The sequence below is a fragment of the Aegilops tauschii genome, chromosome 4 (assembly GCF_002575655.3).
Source record: "Aegilops tauschii subsp. strangulata cultivar AL8/78 chromosome 4, Aet v6.0, whole genome shotgun sequence".
NCBI classification, from domain to species: Eukaryota; Viridiplantae; Streptophyta; class Magnoliopsida; order Poales; family Poaceae; genus Aegilops; species Aegilops tauschii.
Window position 1 is genome coordinate 217,033,172 of NC_053038.3, and position 19,365 is coordinate 217,052,536.

The 19,365-nt window shown below is 51.1% G+C and overlaps 1 protein-coding gene across 1 annotated transcript; it reads right to left on the reverse strand.

The window, feature by feature from the left end:
• Nucleotides 1–3,656: 3,656 nt before the first annotated feature.
• LOC141021776 (uncharacterized) lies at nt 3,657–4,205 on the reverse strand. Its single transcript, XM_073497627.1, has one exon. The coding sequence runs from the start codon at nt 4,203–4,205 to the stop codon at nt 3,657–3,659; it is 549 nt and encodes a 182-aa protein (XP_073353728.1).
• Nucleotides 4,206–19,365: the final 15,160 nt, after the last annotated feature.

Below are 19,365 nucleotides of genomic sequence, written 5' to 3' on the forward strand. Positions count from 1 at the left end.
ACGCTTAAAGTTACGATGATAGTTTTATTATGAGTTTATATGTTTTGATGTACCGAAGGTTGTTCGGAGTCCCGGATGTGATCACGGACATGACGAGGAGTCTCAAAATGGTCGAGACGTAAAGATTGATATATTGGACGACTATATTCGGACACCGGAAGTGTTCCGGAGAAGTTTCGGATTAAACCGGAGTGCCGGAGGGTTACCGGAACCCCCGGGGAAGTATTGGGCCTTAGTGGGCCTTGAGGGGAGAGAGAGGGCAGCAGCCAGGAGGTGGTGTGCCCCCTCCCAGGAGGAGTCCTAGTTGGACTAGGAGAGGGGGGCGCAGCCCCCTTTCCCTCTCCCTCTCCCTCTCTTTCCTTCCCCCCTTCTTTTCCTAGTAGGACTAGGAAAGGGGAGTCCTACTCCTACTAGGAGGAGGACTCCCCCCCTCTCCTTGGCGCGCCCATAGGCAGCCGGCCTCCCCCTTGCTCCTTTATATATGGGGGCAGGGGGCACCTCTAAACACACTTGATATACGATATTTTAGCCGTGTGCGGTGCCCCCCTCCACCAGATTACACCTCGATAATACCGTCGCGGAGCTTAGGCGAAGCCCTGCGTCGGTGGAACATCATCATCGTCACCACGCCGTCGTGCTGACGAAACTCTCCCTCAACACTCGGCTGGATCGGAGTTCGAGGGACGTCATCGAGCTGAACGTGTGTAGAACTTCGGAGGTGCCGTGCGTTCGGTACTTGATCGGTCGGATCGTGAAGACGTACGACTACATCAACCGCGTTGTGATAACGCTTCCGCTGTCAGTCTACGAGGGTACGTGGACAACACTCTCCCCTCTCGTTGCTATGCATCACCATGATCTTGCGTGTACGTAGGAATTTTTTTGAAATTACTACGTTACCCAACAGCTGGCGCAGTACGACTTGAAGAGGCCGCTGGTGAACTTGGTGCCGTTGTCCATGGTGATTCAATTGGGGACGCCAAAGCGGCACACCAGGCTCTTGATGAACTTGACGGTTTATCCTCCAGGGATGGTCCAGACAGGTTCCACGTCTGCCATTTGGTGAACTTGTCGATGGTGACATAGAGGTAGCGATAGCTGCCGGCCCCGTGAGGGAATGGCCCGGAGCATCAAGAGTGAAGAAGAAGACTCCAACTAGGCATGGGAGGCGCCTAAGACAGACCCTTGAGCACAGTTCCTTCCTTTTGCCCCCGCATAACCAATGTAGCCCCGTGGGCTGTGAAAATACTTTGTCTGGCAATTTTGTCCAAGCACTCGACGTTTATGTGTTTTTGTTTCTTCCCGAGATCACCCTTTACTTCTTACATTGCCTTTGTGCCCTGCATCACTGGGACCCAGCCCCATAAAGTGGGCTATGACCATCGCTGGTATGCCTGGAGTGTGCGCTCAGCAAGGCCAGAGGGTGTAGGGCTGTTAGGGCTGGTAGGAGCTCCTGAGGTGCGATGCTCAGGCTCCCCCCAGTTGACGCGCATGCGGCTCGTCCCAAGGAAATCAAGATGCCTCAAGATGGAAACGAGAATAAGAGAACCCGAGGGGTCTTAACAAAGGCTCAAGAGGCACTTTAGACATAGCTCTTTCGAGGCGTGTAGCTCGGGGTGAGTCCTCCACAGGGCGTAGCTCATGAGTCGCGGTCGCTCGTGAAGCCTTCCGCCCGTGGGGCGCTACTTGCGAGGCATCCCGAGGGTGAGCTCCTGGGCCTTTGGTATCCTACATTAGTGAGATGTGCAAGTTTTTGCATGTAATGCAGCAGGGCGTGCTTGCAAGGTCTCCTATGGGTGTTACGCGAGGAGACAAGAGCACCAAGGACCTGGTGAGGTAGCTTGCACGGGAGCAGGCCCACGAGCCAAAGCTCAGTCGCTTGGGTTTTGCGGTGCTGCTAGGACTGACCCGAGCACATGCACCATGCGTAGCACCCACTCATGTGACAACCATGGGGAAGATCGCGAGCACGCTCCTCCTGAGGTACGCTCAACTGCAAGGACACCAGATGCTTTAGGAAATAAACTTTACTGATGCATGAAGTGGATTCATTACATAACAGAAAGATACACCCTGCAGTGCTCAACACAGCTTAGCTTGAGGATGCGATGGCCTGGGGCCCCTCAGGTAAGTAGGCCGCCAACGCTGAGCATGGGGCTTCCATGAGAGTGGGAGGGAGCTCCCACGTGCCGGAAGCATCGCTGGTAGAGAGAGCTCCGAAGTGTGCACAAATCCATGTCGCTCGTATCCATTGGGTCACGGATAGAACTTGCGGAGATGTTGGATGTTCCATGTGTTTTGTACCAGAACACCCTCCTCCATCTCAAGTCGTGCCGCGCTGGGCCAGGAGATGTGTGTGACCCTGAAAGGGCCTTCCCACATGTGAGAGAGCTTGCGGAGTCCCTCTCTGGAGATAATCCGGTGCAGGACAAGGTCGCCGGCCTCAAGGGTGCGGGGGCGTATGTTGCGACTGTGATAGTGACACAATGCCTGCTGGTACCTTCGCACAGAGGGGAGCCTAGCGGCGTGTCCCTTCGAGGAAGAGCAGGTCATACACCTGCAGGTCGCCTTACCAAGTTTCATCGAAAGCCAAGAGAAGCGGGGACTCGTGCTTGACCTCGACGTGGAGAACTGCTTTTGCCCCGTAGACGAGGAAGAAGGGTGTTTCGCCGGGGGCTTGGTCACTGTGGTGCAGATGGATCACAACACCCATGGGAGCTCATCTAGCCAGCCCTTGCTGCAGGCCGTGAGCTGCTTCTTGAAGCTCCTGGTCTTGAGGCCCTTGAGGACCTTAGCATTGGCGCACTCGGCCTGGCCATTGCTTCGTGGGTGTGCCATGGAGGCGTAGCAGATCTGCATGCCGATGCTGGCGCAGTACGACTTGAAGAGGCCGCTGGTGAACCTGGTGCCGTTGTCCATGGTGATTCAATTGGGGACGCCAAAGCGGCACACCAGGCTCTTGATGAACTTGAAGGCTGATCCTGCGGGGATGGTCCAGACAGGCTCCACGTCTGCCATTTGGTGAACTTGTCGATGGTGACATAGAGTTAGCGATAGCCGCCGGCCCCGTGTGGGAATGGCCTGAGAATATCTAGCCCCCAGACCGCGAAGGGCCACAAGAGAGGATGGTTTGGAGCCCTTGTGCTGGTTGATGGATTTTCTTGGCGTGGAACTGGCAAGCCTCGCATGCCTGGACATGCTCCGTGGCATCCTCAAGTGCCGTAGGCCAGTAGAAGCTGCTGCGGAATTCTTTACCTATGAGAGTGTGATGAGTGGTGGCCGCAATCACTGCCATGGATGTCGGCAAGCAGTTCGCATCCTTGCTCCTTGGAGATGCACCGCAGCGCGACTCCGTTTGGGCGGTGGCGGTACATGTCACCCTCCTTCAGGTGGTAGAGCGCAGCTTGGCGGGCCACACACTCTGCCTCTGCGTCAAACTCCGGGAGGACGCCGCTCTCCAAGTAGGCCTTGATCTATGTGATCCAGGTCTCGGGCTACAGCTCGAGTGCCAACAGCAAGCGGAGGCCTGAGGATGGCCCGAAGTACAGTGCGCCCATGGGTGGTGCGGGAGGGATCTCGTCATGAGGCGCCATGGGGCTAATGCGCGGGGGTGCCGCTGAAGGCTTCAGGAGCCGCTCCTCGAAGACACCATGGTTCTAGGGCTCGCGACGAGATGCGCGTTTGGCATTCTCGTCAAGCTCGCTGTTGTCACCGCGAGGGATGTGCTGGAGCTCCATGCCCATGAAGAGCTTCTCGAGCTTACGCACCTCCTCCAGAGAAGCTGCCATGTGCTCATCTTTCGGCTTGTAGCTTTTGTTGGAGAAGTTGACGAGGAGCTGCGAGTCTCCCTTGATGACGATGTGCCTGACGCCAAGCGCGGTAGCGGCCTTGAGCCCAGCGATGAGGCCCTCATATTCGACGATGTTGTTGGAGACCTTGTCAGTGTGCCTGAAGCAGAGCTGCACTGTATAGTAAAGCTTGTCGCCCATGTGCGTGGTGAGCACCACACTAGCCCCCGCGCCCTGGCGCGCAAAGGCTCCGTCGAAGTGCATGCTCCAGCCTCCGGAGGTGGCCTCCTTGGGCAAGAGCGACTCCTCATGAGGCTCGTCTTGGTGAGGTCTGTCCACTCCGCCGCGATGTCCCCGCCTTTGATGGTCCTGGTGGTGAGAAACTCCAGCTCGAAGAGCTGTAACTCGTTGTTCCATTTGGCGACACGACCAGTGGCATTTGGGCTACGCAGAACCTGCTCCAGTGGATAGGAGGTGATCACCCTGATGGGGTGGCCCTGGAAGTAGTGGTGCAGTTTCCTGGAGGCTATGAGGAGTGATAGGAGGAGCTTCTGCTGCATGGCATATCGCTCGCACTCGCGTCTCACAGCGCCATGCGGACGAAGTAGACAGGGTGCTTGTCGAGGCGCATGACCGTGGTGTCCATGTCATGCTCGCCAGAAAGCTTAAGAGGCGGCACCGCCGGGGCCTCCAGAAGCAGGGCGCCAAAGGCCTCTTGAGGAGGGGTAGAGGCCTCCTAAGGAGGGCCCTCGACAGGCGCCGACAGGGCCTTGGAAGGCTCAAATGATACCTCCGCGGGGGCGGCATCGGCAGGCGCGGACACATCAGGCTTTTTCTTGGCGCAGAGTCACTCCTCTCGCTCCACCATGAGGGTTGTGCTGGCCGTCTGGGGAGTGGCCGCCAGGTATAGCAGCAGGCGTTCGTGAGGGTGTGGGGCGACCATGATGGGAGGGCTCGTGAGGTATTTCTTGAGGTCCTCAAAGGCAGCTTCGTCCTCGGGGGTCCATTTGAAGGGACGAGACTTCTTCATGAGCTTGAAGAATGGAAGAGCCTGCTCGCTGAACTTGGATATGAAGTGATCGAGCGAGGACATGCATCCCGCCAAGAGCTGCATCTCCTTGAGGTTGCGGGGCGGCCGCATTTCCTTGATGGACTTGATCTTCTCAGGGTTGGCCTCGATGCCGCGATGGTAGACCAAGAAGCCAAGGAGCTTGCCGAAAGGGATGCTGAAGATGCACTTGGCGGGGTTGAGCTTAAGGTTGACCATGCACAGGTTGGCGAAAGTTTCTTCAAGGTCCTCGATGAGGGTGCATGCCTCACACATTTTGATCGCAATGTGATTGACGTATGCCTCTACATTTCTCCCCATCTGGCATCCCAGGCAGATGCGCATCAGCCTCTTGAAGGTGGCTCCCGTGCTCTTCAGTCCAAAAGGCATGCACATGTAGCAGAACACTATGCAGGGGGTGATGAAGGCAGTTTTTTCCTCATCTTCCCGCGCCATCTTGATCTAATGATAGCCTGAGAAGGTGTCCAGAAAGCAGAGCAGATCGCACCCAGCTGTGGAGTCTACTATCTGGTCGATCCATGGCAGCGGGAAGTGGTCCTTGGGGCAAGCCTTGTTAAGGTTGGTGAAGTCGACACACATACGCTTGCCGCTGTGCGGGTTGGCGACGACAACGGGGTTGGCGATCCACTCGGGGTGGAGTACTTCGCGGATGATTCTGGCAGCTTGGAGGTTCTCTACTTCTTGGACGACGAACTTTTGCTTCTCGGGCGCCTTGCATCGTACCTTTTGCTTGACGGGACGTGTGTTGGGGCACGCAGCTAGATGGTGCTCAATCACCTCCCTCGGTACACTAGGCATGTCTGACGCTGTCCAAGCGAACATATCAGCATTTGCCCGGAGGAAGGCGACGAGCGCGCTTTCCAATTTGGGGGAAAGGCCACTGCCGATGGTGAGGGAGGGGCCGACGCCGCTCTCATCTAACGACACCTTCTTGGTTTCGGCCCGCTCTTGGGGGAACATGGGCTTCTTCTTCGTGGCCGCCGGCTCGGTGGGCCCAAGCGCGTCTTCGTCGACCGGGTGTGAGGTGGCGACGGCCTTGTAGGCATGTACGAGGGTGCGCATCGCGTCCGTCTCGTCGCAGCAGATGGTGAGGGTGCCACCAAAGCTAGGCATCTTGATGAGGCCGTAGGCGTGGCGAAGATGTCCCAGTTTTCGCACAAAAAATTGCACAATGCCTCATCAATCACGGGGTCCAGCTGAGCTCCAGTGGATGTTGGTTTGTTAGGGTGTGTCAGATGCACTTGAAATTTGACGATTTCATTTGCTAGCATAAAAGATGTGGATTTTGGCCTTTTTTCGTAGGCGTGGTGGGTGCCGAAGACATGATGGGCGTGGCCATTGCTCAGTGTGTTCAACCCCTACAACAAAGGGTGCACCCCCTATGGTTTTATAGCGGGGCGAAGGACTTAACCCGCTGCATACAGAAAGGACCTGACGATCAGGTGGCAATGGTAGCCGTCGTAGCCAATCTTTTCAAGATCTCACATCCACCCACCTCGGATTGACTTCCATGAATGGGAAGGCCTTTGCGGAGAACTTCCCCGCCCCCACGGGGAAGAGAGGGTATGGTTCGTGCTAGCCGAAGTGTGGCGCATTGCCGGGATGGGGTATCCGATAGGGACTCCCAAGAAGGATCCCAAGGAGTGGACCTCAGAGTGGTTCTATATTGAGGATGTCCCTCTACTCGATCCAACTCAGAGGGGGATGCCCGAATTCTCTCTTGCCTCTTTGAAGAAGCGGTTCATTGGCGGCCGGAGAGTTCTTCCCAAACGGAAATTGCCGATGTGTCACGCCTAGCTGCTCAAGTGAGGTGGCTAGCCCACAACAGGTTGACCATGATCGACGTGATGGCCATGGCCATTGCTCGGTGTGCTCAACGCCCACAACAATGGGGAACCCCCTATGGTTTTACAGCAGGGCGAATGACTCAACTCGCTGCATACAAAATGGACCTGACGATCAGGTGGCAATGGCAGGTGTCGTAGCCAAGGTTTTCAAGGGAGAAGAGCAAGAGTTTTCTTGATTAGAACCCAAGGAGGGCTTCTTGAGCTATAAACCTATCGAAACGGTGAGTCTTACCGCACTTTATAGTTAGGATGGTACATTAGTCTTTCTTACTCGGATATCTAATCCATCCAAGCAGAACTGGAGGCGCTGGATCGAGATAGTGAGCTGCCCTGCTCCTCAACCGGAGAGTTATTCTCGCGCTGATGACCCTGGATTTCACAACGACCCCGAGACGTTGATTGATTTCAAGGAGTGAGTCTTCTACCAGGAGAGCCTCGACGGCTCTAAAGTGGCCCTCTTGGCTGATCACCCCGGGACGCTTCCTTCCTCTGCTGTAAGTGACAAAAAGGCCTCTTGCCAAAAAGACGCTCAGCTCCTGCAGCTCCGAGTATGCTGACTTCTACTCCCAATGGCCACCACACAACGTGCCAGACATCAGTGAGAGCGGCACCAGTTGCTTCAGCGGTGAATGGCCGTAGGGCGTCCAAACGTGAGGCGGCAGCAGGAATTACGTCAACCGCTCTTCCTCCAAAGAGGTGATGTATTCACCTTACCCTCGGTATCCTTACCTTTGACAACCGCTAAATATCAATAATCTTATCTATTGTGGCCTGCAAGCGATACGTAAGCGTCCGAGGACGTCGAACAGGAGCTAAGGGGTGACCCCAAACCAAAGTCTCCGATTGTGGCTAGCGGTACATCAGAGGTCCCCGCTGAGGACTAACATCCATGGGATTCAGAGGACATCTCGGTTACCAATTCCGAGGTTGAAAGCGTGATGCATCACCGACGACGAAATGTATCGTTGCGGCACTCTACGTTCTCCGATCAAGAGTTTAATGCTATTAGTTTGGTAGACGCGTACCTCGGAGCTGCTCGAACGGGGCTCGAGGGAGTAACCAACCTTCTGTACGCCAGTCTGTAGGTACACAATTGGTTTTGATAACCGGACGCATAACCCAAGCCAGTAGCCACCTTAGAAAAACTAGCATATTTGAGCACTAAACCTAATATCCCCCAAGCCTTAATTTGTGCGGGACGGCCGAGATAAGGGTGTGAAGTTCGATAATGGCGTACTATCGTGCAGACTGCTCGGGAACAAAACAAGAAGTTGGCCGAAGACCTTGGACAGACACAGACACAGTTGAAGTCTGTGGAGGCCGAGCTAGAGGGGGTTAAAAATGGGACCAAAGAGACGCATGGTGAGGAATAGACATAATGTGTCGAAAAAAGATTTTGATGGAATACCTTTTCTAATGTAAGTTTTTTCCATAGCAGTGCACTACTGCAGGATGCTGCTAACGCGACACTACGACCAGAGACCCTTCGAGAAACTGTGTGGGATGCCATAATCGCAAACGGTGTTGTATGAAAACTGTCAGAAATGTGTAAAACGTTTGCGATGACGGATGCATCAAACACGGTTCAGGTTTTAGTTGCGTGTGGGATGAAGGGCATATGGTTCAGTTCAATGAACTGTTTGCGATGAGGAGGAACAAAAGAAACGGGCAGCCAGATGGAGGCGTGTGTGATACACAGCATACGGTTCACTCGGATGAACTGTTTGTGATTAGGCAACACAAAAGAAATGGTCAGCCAGATCAAAGGTGTGTGCGATATACGACATGCAGTTCGCTCGGATGAACTGTTTGCGTTGAGACATGAGAACAAAAACGGTTCAACTTAACAAGATGTGTGTGATACGCGGCAAACAGGTCTGTAATCAGAAATGTGACAGAAGACCGATAAGAACACAGACGGTTGCTGCTAATAAGACGTGTGTGTTGTGAGCAAACGATTGCTAGTATACAATTGTGAGTGATTGATGAAAACATCACCGACGGGTTCCATTGTTTAGTCCGTGTGCAATGTGATTTTCTTTGTCTGCACACCATCTACGCTCTGTCTACAGAGCATCAACATATATACTTAAAAAGACAGCATTGCATAACCAAATTAAGCATACAATTACACAAGTGACTACACACATAACATTTGCACACACCAAAGTAAGCAATTACATGCATACTAAAGTAGGAGAAATGAGGATCTAATCATCTACTTATTGTTGCGACGACGCTTGCCATTGCTCTGCTTCTGGCTGGATCAGTGGCCGTTTTGGGGAAGCAGGGACTTCCTCATGTCAACAATCCGCCGGTACATGTCGTAGCTCGTGTACGCCTCCTTGGCCGCGTACACGACGTGAGCTTTGTCGAGTTTCTCCATCCAGGCTGAGTGCCAGGCACGCTTGTCCTTGTTGCACGAATCCTTCATGTCTCTGTAGTAGGGGTCGATGATGGCCTTGGCGAGGTGAACCAATGAGTCCTTCTCATGCTCCTTGCTGCCCCTGATCTTGTATTGGCCCTGGATGTCGACAAGATTCTGGCAGGTAATGCCCGAATTCTCGAGCGCCTTTACATCATTGGTGATGTCCACCATAGCGAACATGTAGTGGGGGCTATTGACAAACCTGGCGAAACGCTCGCAAGGCCTTGTGGCTAGGCAGTAGTGGTAGACGAGGACGTGGTGGCGCATGCACATCTGGGCGACAGCGACCTTGGGACGAGACCCGGCACGAGCGCGGGTGTACTCGAGGTCTAACCCGACAACCTTGTACTTCTCCTCGGCAAGCAACAACTCCATGATGTAGATGGAGTGCTCCGCCCAGACCGGGTCGTTGGTGTACACCACCGAGAGGTCCATGAACCTTCTGTGGGTGTCCACCACGGCACGCATGGTGAACTGCTGCTGGTCGTCGGCAGCCGCTCGGAGCGCCATTGGAGCCGCGCAGGATACCCTCTAAGAATTTCTCGTGGTGGGTGTGCTTCTTGCAATGGTGGGGCTGTTGGAAATATGCCCTAGAGGCAATAATAAATGGTTATTATTATATTTCTTTGTTCATGGTAATTGTCTATTGTTCATGCTATAATTGTATTGTCCGGAAATCGTAATACATGTGTGAATACATAGACTACAACGTGTCCCTAGTAAGCCTCTAGTTGACTAGCTCGTTGATCAACAGATAGTCATGGTTTCCTGACTATGGACATTGGATGTCATTGATAACGGGATCACATCATTAGGAGAATGATGTGATGGACAAGACCCAATCCTAAGCATAGCATAAAAGATTGTGTAGTTTCGTTTGCTAGAGCTTTTCCAATGTCAAGTATCTTTTCCTTAGACCATGAGATCGTGCAACTCCCGGATACCGTAGGAGTGCTTTGGGTGTGCCAAACGTCACAACGTGACTGGGTGACTATAAAGGTGCACTACGGGTATCTCTGAAAGTGTCTGTTGGGTTGGCACGGATCGAGACTGGGATTTGTCACTCCGTGTGACGGAGAGGTATCTCTGGGCCCACTCGGTAATGCATCATCATAATGAGCTCAATGTGACTAAGGCGTTAGTCACGGGATCATGCATTGCGGTACGAGTAAAGAGACTTGCCGGTAACGAGATTGAACAAGGTATTGGGATACCGACGATCGAATCTCGGGCAAGTAACATACCGATTGACAAAGGGAATTGCATACGGATTGATTGAATCCTCGACACCGTGGTTCATCCGATGAGATCATCGTGGAACATGTGGGAGCCAACATGGGTATCCAGATCCCGCTGTTGGTTATTGACCGGAGAGGCATCTCGGTCATGTCTGCATGTCTCCCGAACCCGTAGGGTCTACACACTTAAGGTTCGGTGACGCTAGGGTTGTAAAGATATATGTATGTGGAAACACGAAAGTTGTTCGGAGTCCCGGATGAGATCCCGGATGTCACGAGAGGTTCCGGAATGGTCCGGAGGTGAAGAATTATATATAGGAAGTCCAGTTTCGGCCACCGGGAAAGTTTCGGGGGTTACCGGTATTGTACCGGGACCACCGGAAGGGTCCCGGGGGTCCACCGGGTGGGGACACCTATCCCGGAGGGCCCCGTGGGCTGAAAGTGGAAGGCAACCAGCCCTTAGTGGGCTGGGGCGCCCCCCTTGGGCCTCCCCCCATGCGCCTAGGGTTGGGAACCCTAGGGGGGGGAGCTTCCCCCTTGCCTTGGGGGGCAAGGCACCCCTTCCCCCCTTTGGCCGCCGCCCCCCCTTGGAGATCCCATCTCCCTGGGCCGGCGCCCCCCAGGGGGCCTATATAAAGGGGGGGGGGGGGAGGGAGGGCAGCAACCTACAGCCTTGGGCGCTTCCCTCCTCCCCTGCAACACCTCTCTCTCTCTCGCAGAAGCTCGGCGAAGCCCTGCCGGAGACCCGCTACATCCACCACCACGCCGTCGTGCTGTTGGATCTCCATCAACCTCTCCTTCCCCCTTGCTGGATCAAGAAGGAGGAGACGTCGCTGCACCGTACGTGTGTTGAATGCGGAGGTGCCGTCCGTTCGGCACTCGGTCATCGGTGATTTGGATCACGGCGAGTACGACTCCGTCATCCACGTTCATTGGAACGCTTCCGCTCGCGATCTACAAGGGTATGTAGATGCACTCCTTTCCCCTCGTTGCTAGTAGACTCCATAGATGCATCTTGGTGAGCGTAGGAAAATTTTAAATTATGCTACGATTCCCAACAGTGGCATCATGAGCCAGGCCTATGCGTAGTTACTATGCACGAGTAGAACACAAAGCAGTTGTGGGCGTTGAGTTTGCCAATTCTTCTTGCCGCTACTAGTCGTTTCTTGTTTCGGCGGCATTGTAGGATGAAGCGGCCCGGACCGACCTTACACGTACGCTTACGTGAGACTGGTTCCACCGACTGACATGCACTAGTTGCATAAGGTGGCTAGCGGGTGTCTGTCTCTCCTACTTTAGTCGGAACGGATTCGATGAAAAGGGTCCTTATGAAGGGTAAATAGAAATTGGCAAATCACGTTGTGGTCATACGTAGGTAAGAAAACGTTCTTGCTAGAAACCTACAAACCACGTAAAAAAAAACTTGCAACAACAATTAGAGGACGTCTAACTTGTTTTTGCAGCAAGTGCTATGTGATGTGATATGGCCAGAAGATGTGATGAATGATATATGTGATGTATGAGATTGATCATATTCTTGTAATAGGAATCACGACTTGCATGTCGATGAGTATGACAACCGGCAGGAGCCATAGGAGTTGTCTTTATTATTTTGCATGACCTGCGTGTCATTGAATAACGCCATTTAAATTACTTTACTTTGTTGCTAAACGGTTAGCCATAGAAGTAGAAGTAATCGTTGGCGTGACGACTTCATGAAGACACAATGATGGAGATCATGATGATGGAGATCATGGTGTCATGCCGGTGACGAAGATGATCATGGTGCCCCGAAGATGGAGATCAAAGGAGCATAATGATATTGGCCATATCATGTCACTATTTGATTGCATGTGATGTTATCATGTTTTTGCATCTTATTTGCTTAGAAAGACAGTAGTAAGTAAGATGATCCCTTATAATAATTTCAAGAAAGTGTTCACCCTAACTGTGCACCGTTGCGAAGGTTCGTTGTTTCGAAGCACCACGTGATGATCGGGTGTGATAGATTCTAACGTTCGAATACAACAGGTGTTGACGAGCCTAGCATGTACAGACATGGCCTCGGAACACACGCAATACACTTAGGTTGACTTGACGAGCCTAGCATGTACAGACATGGCCTCGGAACACGGAGGACCGAAAGGTCGAGCATGAGTCGTATAGAAGATACGATCAACATGGAGATGTTCACCGATCTTGACTAGTCCGTCTCACGTGATGATCGGACACGGCCTAGTTAACTCGGATCATGTTTCACTTAGATGACTGGAGGGATGTCTATCTGAGTGGGAGTTCATTGAGTAATTTGATTAGATGAACTTAATTATCATGAACTTAGTCTAAAATCTTTACACTATGTCTTGTAGATCAAATGGCCAACGTTGTCCTCAATTTCAACGCGTTCCCTAGAGAAAACCAAGCTGAAAGATGATGGCAGCAACTATACGGACTGGGTCCGGAACCTGAGGATCATCCTCATAGTAGCCAAGAAAGATTATGTCTTAGAAGCACCGCTAGGTGAAGCACCAATCCCAGAGAACCAAGACGTTATGAACGCTTGGCAGCAGCGTGCTGATGATTACTCCCTCGTTCAGTGCGGCATGCTTTACAGCTTAGAACCGGGTCTCCAAAAGCGTTTTGAGAAACATGGAGCATATGAGATGTTCGAGGAGCTGAAACTGGTTTTTCAAGCTCATGCCCGGGTCGAGAGATATGAAGTCTCCGACAAGTTCTTCAGCTGTAAAATGGAGGAGAATAGTTCTGTTAGTGAACACATACTCAGAATGTCTGGATTACACAACCGCTTATCCCAGCTGGGAGTTAATCTCCCGGATGACGCGGTCATTGATAGAATCCTCCAGTCGCTTCCACCAAGCTACAAGAGCTTTGTGATGAACTACAATATGCAGGGGATGGAAAAGACCATTCCTGAGGTATATTCAATGCTGAAATCAGCGGAAGGGGAGATCAAAAAAGAACATCAAGTGTTGATGGTGAATAAAACCACTAAGTTCAAGAAGGGCAAGGGTAAGAAGAACTTCAAGAAGGACGGCAAGGGAGTTGCCGCGCTCGGTAAGCCAGTTACTGGGAAGAAGTCAAAGAATGGACCCAAGCATGAAACTGAGTGCTTTTATTGCAAGGGAAGTGGTCACTGGAAGCGGAACTGCCCCAAATACTTAGCGGACAAGGAGGCCGGCAACACCAAAGGTATATGTGATATACATGTAATTGATGTGTACCTTACCAGTACTCGTAGTAGCTCCTGGGTATTTGATACCGGTGCGGTTGCTCATATTTGTAACTCAAAACAGGAACTACGGAATAAACGGAGACTGGCGAAGGACGAGGTGACGATGCGTGTCGGGAATGGTTCCAAGGTCGATGTGATCGCCGTCGGCACGCTACCTCTGCATCTACCCACGAGATTAGTTTTAAACCTCAATAATTGTTATTTAGTGCCAGCTTTAAGCATGAACATTGTATCTGGATCTCGTTTAATTCGAGATGGCTACTCATTTAAATCCGAGAATAATGGTTGTTCTATTTATTTGAGAGATATGTTTTATGGTCATGCCCCGCTGGTCAATGGTTTATTTTTGATGAATCTCGAACGTGATGTTACACATGTTCATAGTGTGAATACCAAAAGATGTAAAGTTGATAACGATAGTCCCACATACTTGTGGCACTGCCGCCTTGGTCACATTGGTGTCAAGCGCATGAAGAAGCTCCATGCAGATGGACTTTTGGAGTCTCTTGATTACGAATCATTTGCCACGTGCGAACCATGCCTCATGGGTAAGATGACCAAGACTCCGTTCTCCGGAACAATGGAGCGAGCAACCAACTTATTGGAAATCATACATACCGATGTGTGCGGTCCAATGAGTGTTGAGGCTCGCGGAGGATATCGTTATGTTGTCACTCTCACTGATGATTTAAGTAGATATGGGTATGTCTACCTAATGAAACACAAGTCTGAAACCTTTGAAAAGTTCAAGGAATTTCAGAGTGAAGTCGAGAATCAACGTGACAGGAAAATAAAATTCTTACGATCAGATCGTGGTGGAGAATATTTAAGTCACGAATTTGGTACACACTTAAGGAAATGTGGAATAGTTTCACAACTCACGCCGCCTGGAACACCTCAGAGAAACGGTGTGTCCGAACGTCGTAATCGCACTCTATTGGATATGGTGCGATCTATGATGTCTCTTACCGATTTACCGCTCTCATTTTGGGGCTATGCTTTAGAGACTGCCGCATTCACTTTAAATAGGGCTCCGTCGAAATCCGTTGAGACGACACCGTATGAATTATGGTTTGGGAAGAAACCTAAGCTGTCGTTTCTAAAAGTTTGGGGATGCGATGCTTATGTCAAGAAACTTCAACCTGAAAAGCTCGAACCCAAGTCGGAAAAATGTGTCTTCATAGGATACCCTAAGGAAACTATTGGGTATACCTTCTACCTCAGATCCGAGGGCAAGATCTTCGTTGCCAAGAACGGGTCCTTTCTAGAGAAGGAGTTTCTCTCGAAAGAATTGAGTGGGAGGAAAGTGGAACTTGATGAGGTGATAGTCACCCCTTCCGAACCGGAAAGTAGCGCAGCGCGGGAAAATGTTCCTGTTGTGCCTACACCGACTGGGGAGGAAGTTAATGATGATGATCATGAAGCTTCAGATCAAGTTACTGAACTTCGTAGGTCCACAAGGACACATTCCGCACCAGAGTGGTACGGCAACCCTGTCCTGGAAATCATGTTGTTAGACAACGATGAACCTTCGAACTATGAAGAAGCGATGGCGGGCCCGGATTCCGACAAATGGCTAGAAGCCATGAAATCCGAGATAGAATCCATGTATGAAAACAAAGTATGGACTTTGACTGACTTGCCCGATGAGCGGCGAGCCATAGAAAACAAATGGATCTTTAAGAAGAAGACGGACGCAGATGCTAATGTGACCATCTACAAAGCTCGACTTGTCGCTAAGGGTTATCGACAAGTTCAAGGGGTTGACTACGATGAGACTTTCTCACCCGTAGCGAAGCTGAAGTCCGTCCGAATCATGTTAGCAATTGCCGCATACTATGATTATGAGATATGGCAGATGGACGTCAAAACGGCATTCCTTAACGGCTTCCTTAAGGAAGAGTTGTATATGATGCAGCCGGAAGGTTTTTTCGATCCTAAGAATGCTAACAAAGTATGCAAGCTCCAGCGCTCAATCTATGGGCTGGTGCAAGCATCTCGGAGTTGGAACATTCGCTTTGATGAGATGATCAAAGCGTTTGGGTTTACACAGACTTATGGAGAAGCCTGTGTTTACAAGAAAGTGAGTGGGAGCTCTGTAGCATTTCTCATATTATATGTGGATGACATACTATTGATGGGAAATGATATAGAATTCTTGGAAAGTATAAAGGCCTATTTGAATAAGTGTTTTTCAATGAAGGACCTTGGAGAAGCTGCTTATATATTAGGCATCAAGATCTATAGAGATAGATCAAGACGCCTCATTGGTCTTTCACAGAGTACATACCTTGACAAGATATTGAAGAAGTTCAGTATGGATCAGTCCAAGAAGGGGTTCTTGCCTATATTGCAAGGTGTGCAATTGAGCACGGCTCAATGCCCGACCACGGCAGAAGATATAGAAGAGATGAGTGTCATCCCCTATGCCTCGGCCATAGGGTCTATTATGTATGCCATGCTGTGTACCAGACCTGATGTAAACCTTGCCGTAAGTTTGGTAGGAAGGTACCAAAGTAATCCCGGCAAGGAACACTGGACAGCGGTCAAGAATATCCTGAAGTACCTGAAGAGGACTAAGGATATGTTTCTCGTTTATGGAGGTGACGAAGAGCTTGTCGTAAAGGGTTACGTCGACGCTAGCTTCGACACAGATCTGGATGACTCGAAGTCACAGACCTGATACGTGTATATATTGAATGGAGGAGCAGTAAGCTGGTGCAGTTGCAAGCAAAGCGTCGTGGCGGGATCTACATGTGAAGCGGAGTACATGGCAGCCTCGGAGGCAGCACAGGAAGCAGTCTGGATGAAGGAGTTCATTACCGACCTAGGGGTGATTCCCAATGCGTCGGGCTCGATGACTCTCTTCTGTGACAACACTGGAGCCATTGCCCTTGCGAAGGAGCCCAGGTTTCACAGGAAGACCAGGCATATCAAGCGTCGCTTCAACTCCATTCGTGAAAGTGTTCAAAATGGAGACATAGATATTTGTAAAGTACACACGGACCTGAATGTAGCAGATCCGTTGACTAAACCTCTCCCTAGGGCAAAACATGATCAACACCAGGACGCAATGGGTGTTCGATTCATCACAATGTAACTAGATTATTGACTCTAGTGCAAGTGGGAGACTGTTGGAAATATGCCCTAGAGGCAATAATAAATGGTTATTATTATATTTCTTTGTTCATGGTAATTGTCTATTGTTCATGCTATAATTGTATTGTCCGGAAATCGTAATACATGTGTGATTACATAGACTACAACGTGTCCCTAGTAAGCCTCTAGTTGACTAGCTCGTTGATCAACAGATAGTCATGGTTTCCTGACTATGGACATTGGATGTCATTGATAACGGGATCACATCATTAGGAGAATGATGTGATGGCCAAGACCCAATCCTAAGCATAGCATAAAAGATCGTGTAGTTTCGTTTGCTAGAGCTTTTCCAATGTCAAGTATCTTTTCCTTAGACCATGAGATCGTGCAACTCCCGGATACCGTAGGAGTGCTTTGGGTGTGCCAAACGTCACAACGTGACTGGGTGACTATAAAGGTGCATTACGGGTATCTCCGAAAGTGTCTGTTGGGTTGGCACGGATCGAGACTGGGATTTGTCACTCCGTGTGACGGAGAGGTATCTCTGGGCCCACTCGGTAATGCATCATCATAATGAGCTCAATGTGACTAAGGCGTTAGTCACGGGATCATGCATTGCGGTACGAGTAAAGAGACTTGACGGTAACGAGATTGAACAAGGTATTGGGATACCGACGATCGAATCTCGGGCAAGTAACATACCGATTGACAAAGGGAATTGCATACGGATTGATTGAATCCTCGACACCGTGGTTCATCCGATGAGATCATCGTGGAACATGTGGGAGCCAACATGGGTATCCAGATCCCGCTGTTGGTTATTGACCGGAGAGGCGTCTCGGTCATGTCTGCATGTCTCCCGAACCCGTAGGGTCTACACACTTAAGGTTCGGTGACGCTAGGTGTAACACCCCGCATGTAACTTGCCATATTTGTAACTCCGACTCTTGCCATTTCCGGCTATGTGATATGTTTTTCCCTCCGTTGTCGGGTTTTGTTTTGCGTTTTGTATTTTGTTATGTCATGCATTTTCATATCATGTCATCATGTGCATTGCATTCGCATACGTGTTCGTCTCATGCATCCGAGCATTTTCCCCGTTGTCCGTTTTCCAATCCGGCGCTCCTATCTCCTCCGGTGCACCCCTCTTGTTTTCTTTCGTGTGCGTGTGGCAAACTTTCTCGGAATGGACCGAGGCTTGTCAAGTGGTCTTAATATACCACCCGGAGACTACCGGTCAAGTTTCGTTCCATTCGGAGGTCGTTTGGTACTCCAACGGTTAACCGGGCCTCCGCAATGTCCATTTGAGTATCCAGCAAAACCCCCCTCCAAAACCAGCCCAAAACCCACCAAACTCTCTTCCATGCTCTAGGTCGTTTGATCACGATCGTGTGAGCGAAAACCGCACCTCATTTGGAGCCTCCTAGCTCCCTCTACCTATTTATAAGTGGTCATCCCGAAAAACGAAATCTCAGACGAAACCCTAATTTTCCCCTCTCCGCGGGCGGACGCGTCCAGCCGCTGCCGGACAACGTCCGCCGCCGCGCCCCGACCAGTCAGAGCGCGACACGTGTCCCGCCGGCCTCTCCACCGCGCCGCCGGCCCGCAGGCCCATCGCCGGCCCTCCGGCCCGCCTCCTCCCGCCGCCGCCGCCTCGGGCCCCGTGCCCGCGCCGCCGGGCGCCGCCGCCGCCATCTCCGCCGGCCGCCGCCGCGCCATCACCGCCGGCCGCCATCGCCACCGAGCCCCGCCGCCGCGCCTCACCGCCGGTGCTCGCCGCCCCCGCCGGCGGCCCCCTTCTCCGGCGCCGCCGCCTCGCCTCCGGCCTCCGGCCCCCTCGCCCGCCGGCCCCTGCCTCGCCTCCGGCCGGCCCGAGCAACTCCGGCCGTCGAGCTCGGGCTCGAGCGACGAGCCAGATCCGATCCAGTTCGGTACCCGTTGACTTCTTCTCGCCCTAATTTCTTCTAAGTCCTAATTTCCATCAGCATGTGCTCCTGTTCGTATTGCGATAACTTTGTGCATTTAGCTCCGATTCGCGCGTATAATATGTCAAATTGTTTGTCTCGTGATGCTCTTCATTTTGTTCAATTGCACCATTTTCTTTAGAGGTCATCTTGATGCCCAAATCTTCGTTGGAAGAGGGCTAGTTGCTGTTAATCTCTGGTTCTTATCAGAATTTGGAGATTTGTCATTTTTGTCTCATTTAATCTGTGCATCTTTTGGGCATGAGCTCTACATGTGTTTTGAAGTATGCCATGCCATCTTTCCAGTGGTATAGTCCATGTATTTTTGTGATCTCTGTGGTGACTAGCACAAGCATGCAAAATAGGTCCCGTAATAATTCTGATTTCAGGGACTTGGTGATTTCTCCAAGTCTTTGTCTGCTGTAACTTTGTTGCCATGTAAACTGGATGCTACAGAGAGATCCATGCATATTTTGGAGATATTCAGTAAGGATGTTTTGTAGATATAGTTGTAATTGATCGATTCCAGAAATTGTTTGAAATTTTAGAGTACCATAGCATGACTCAATCTTGCTCTATTTTTGCTATAAAATATTTCTGGCAGATTCTTAACATGATTTGCAATCTTGCCTAGCTTATTGTAGTTGGTCCATACATATTATGCAATTGTTCTTGCCAT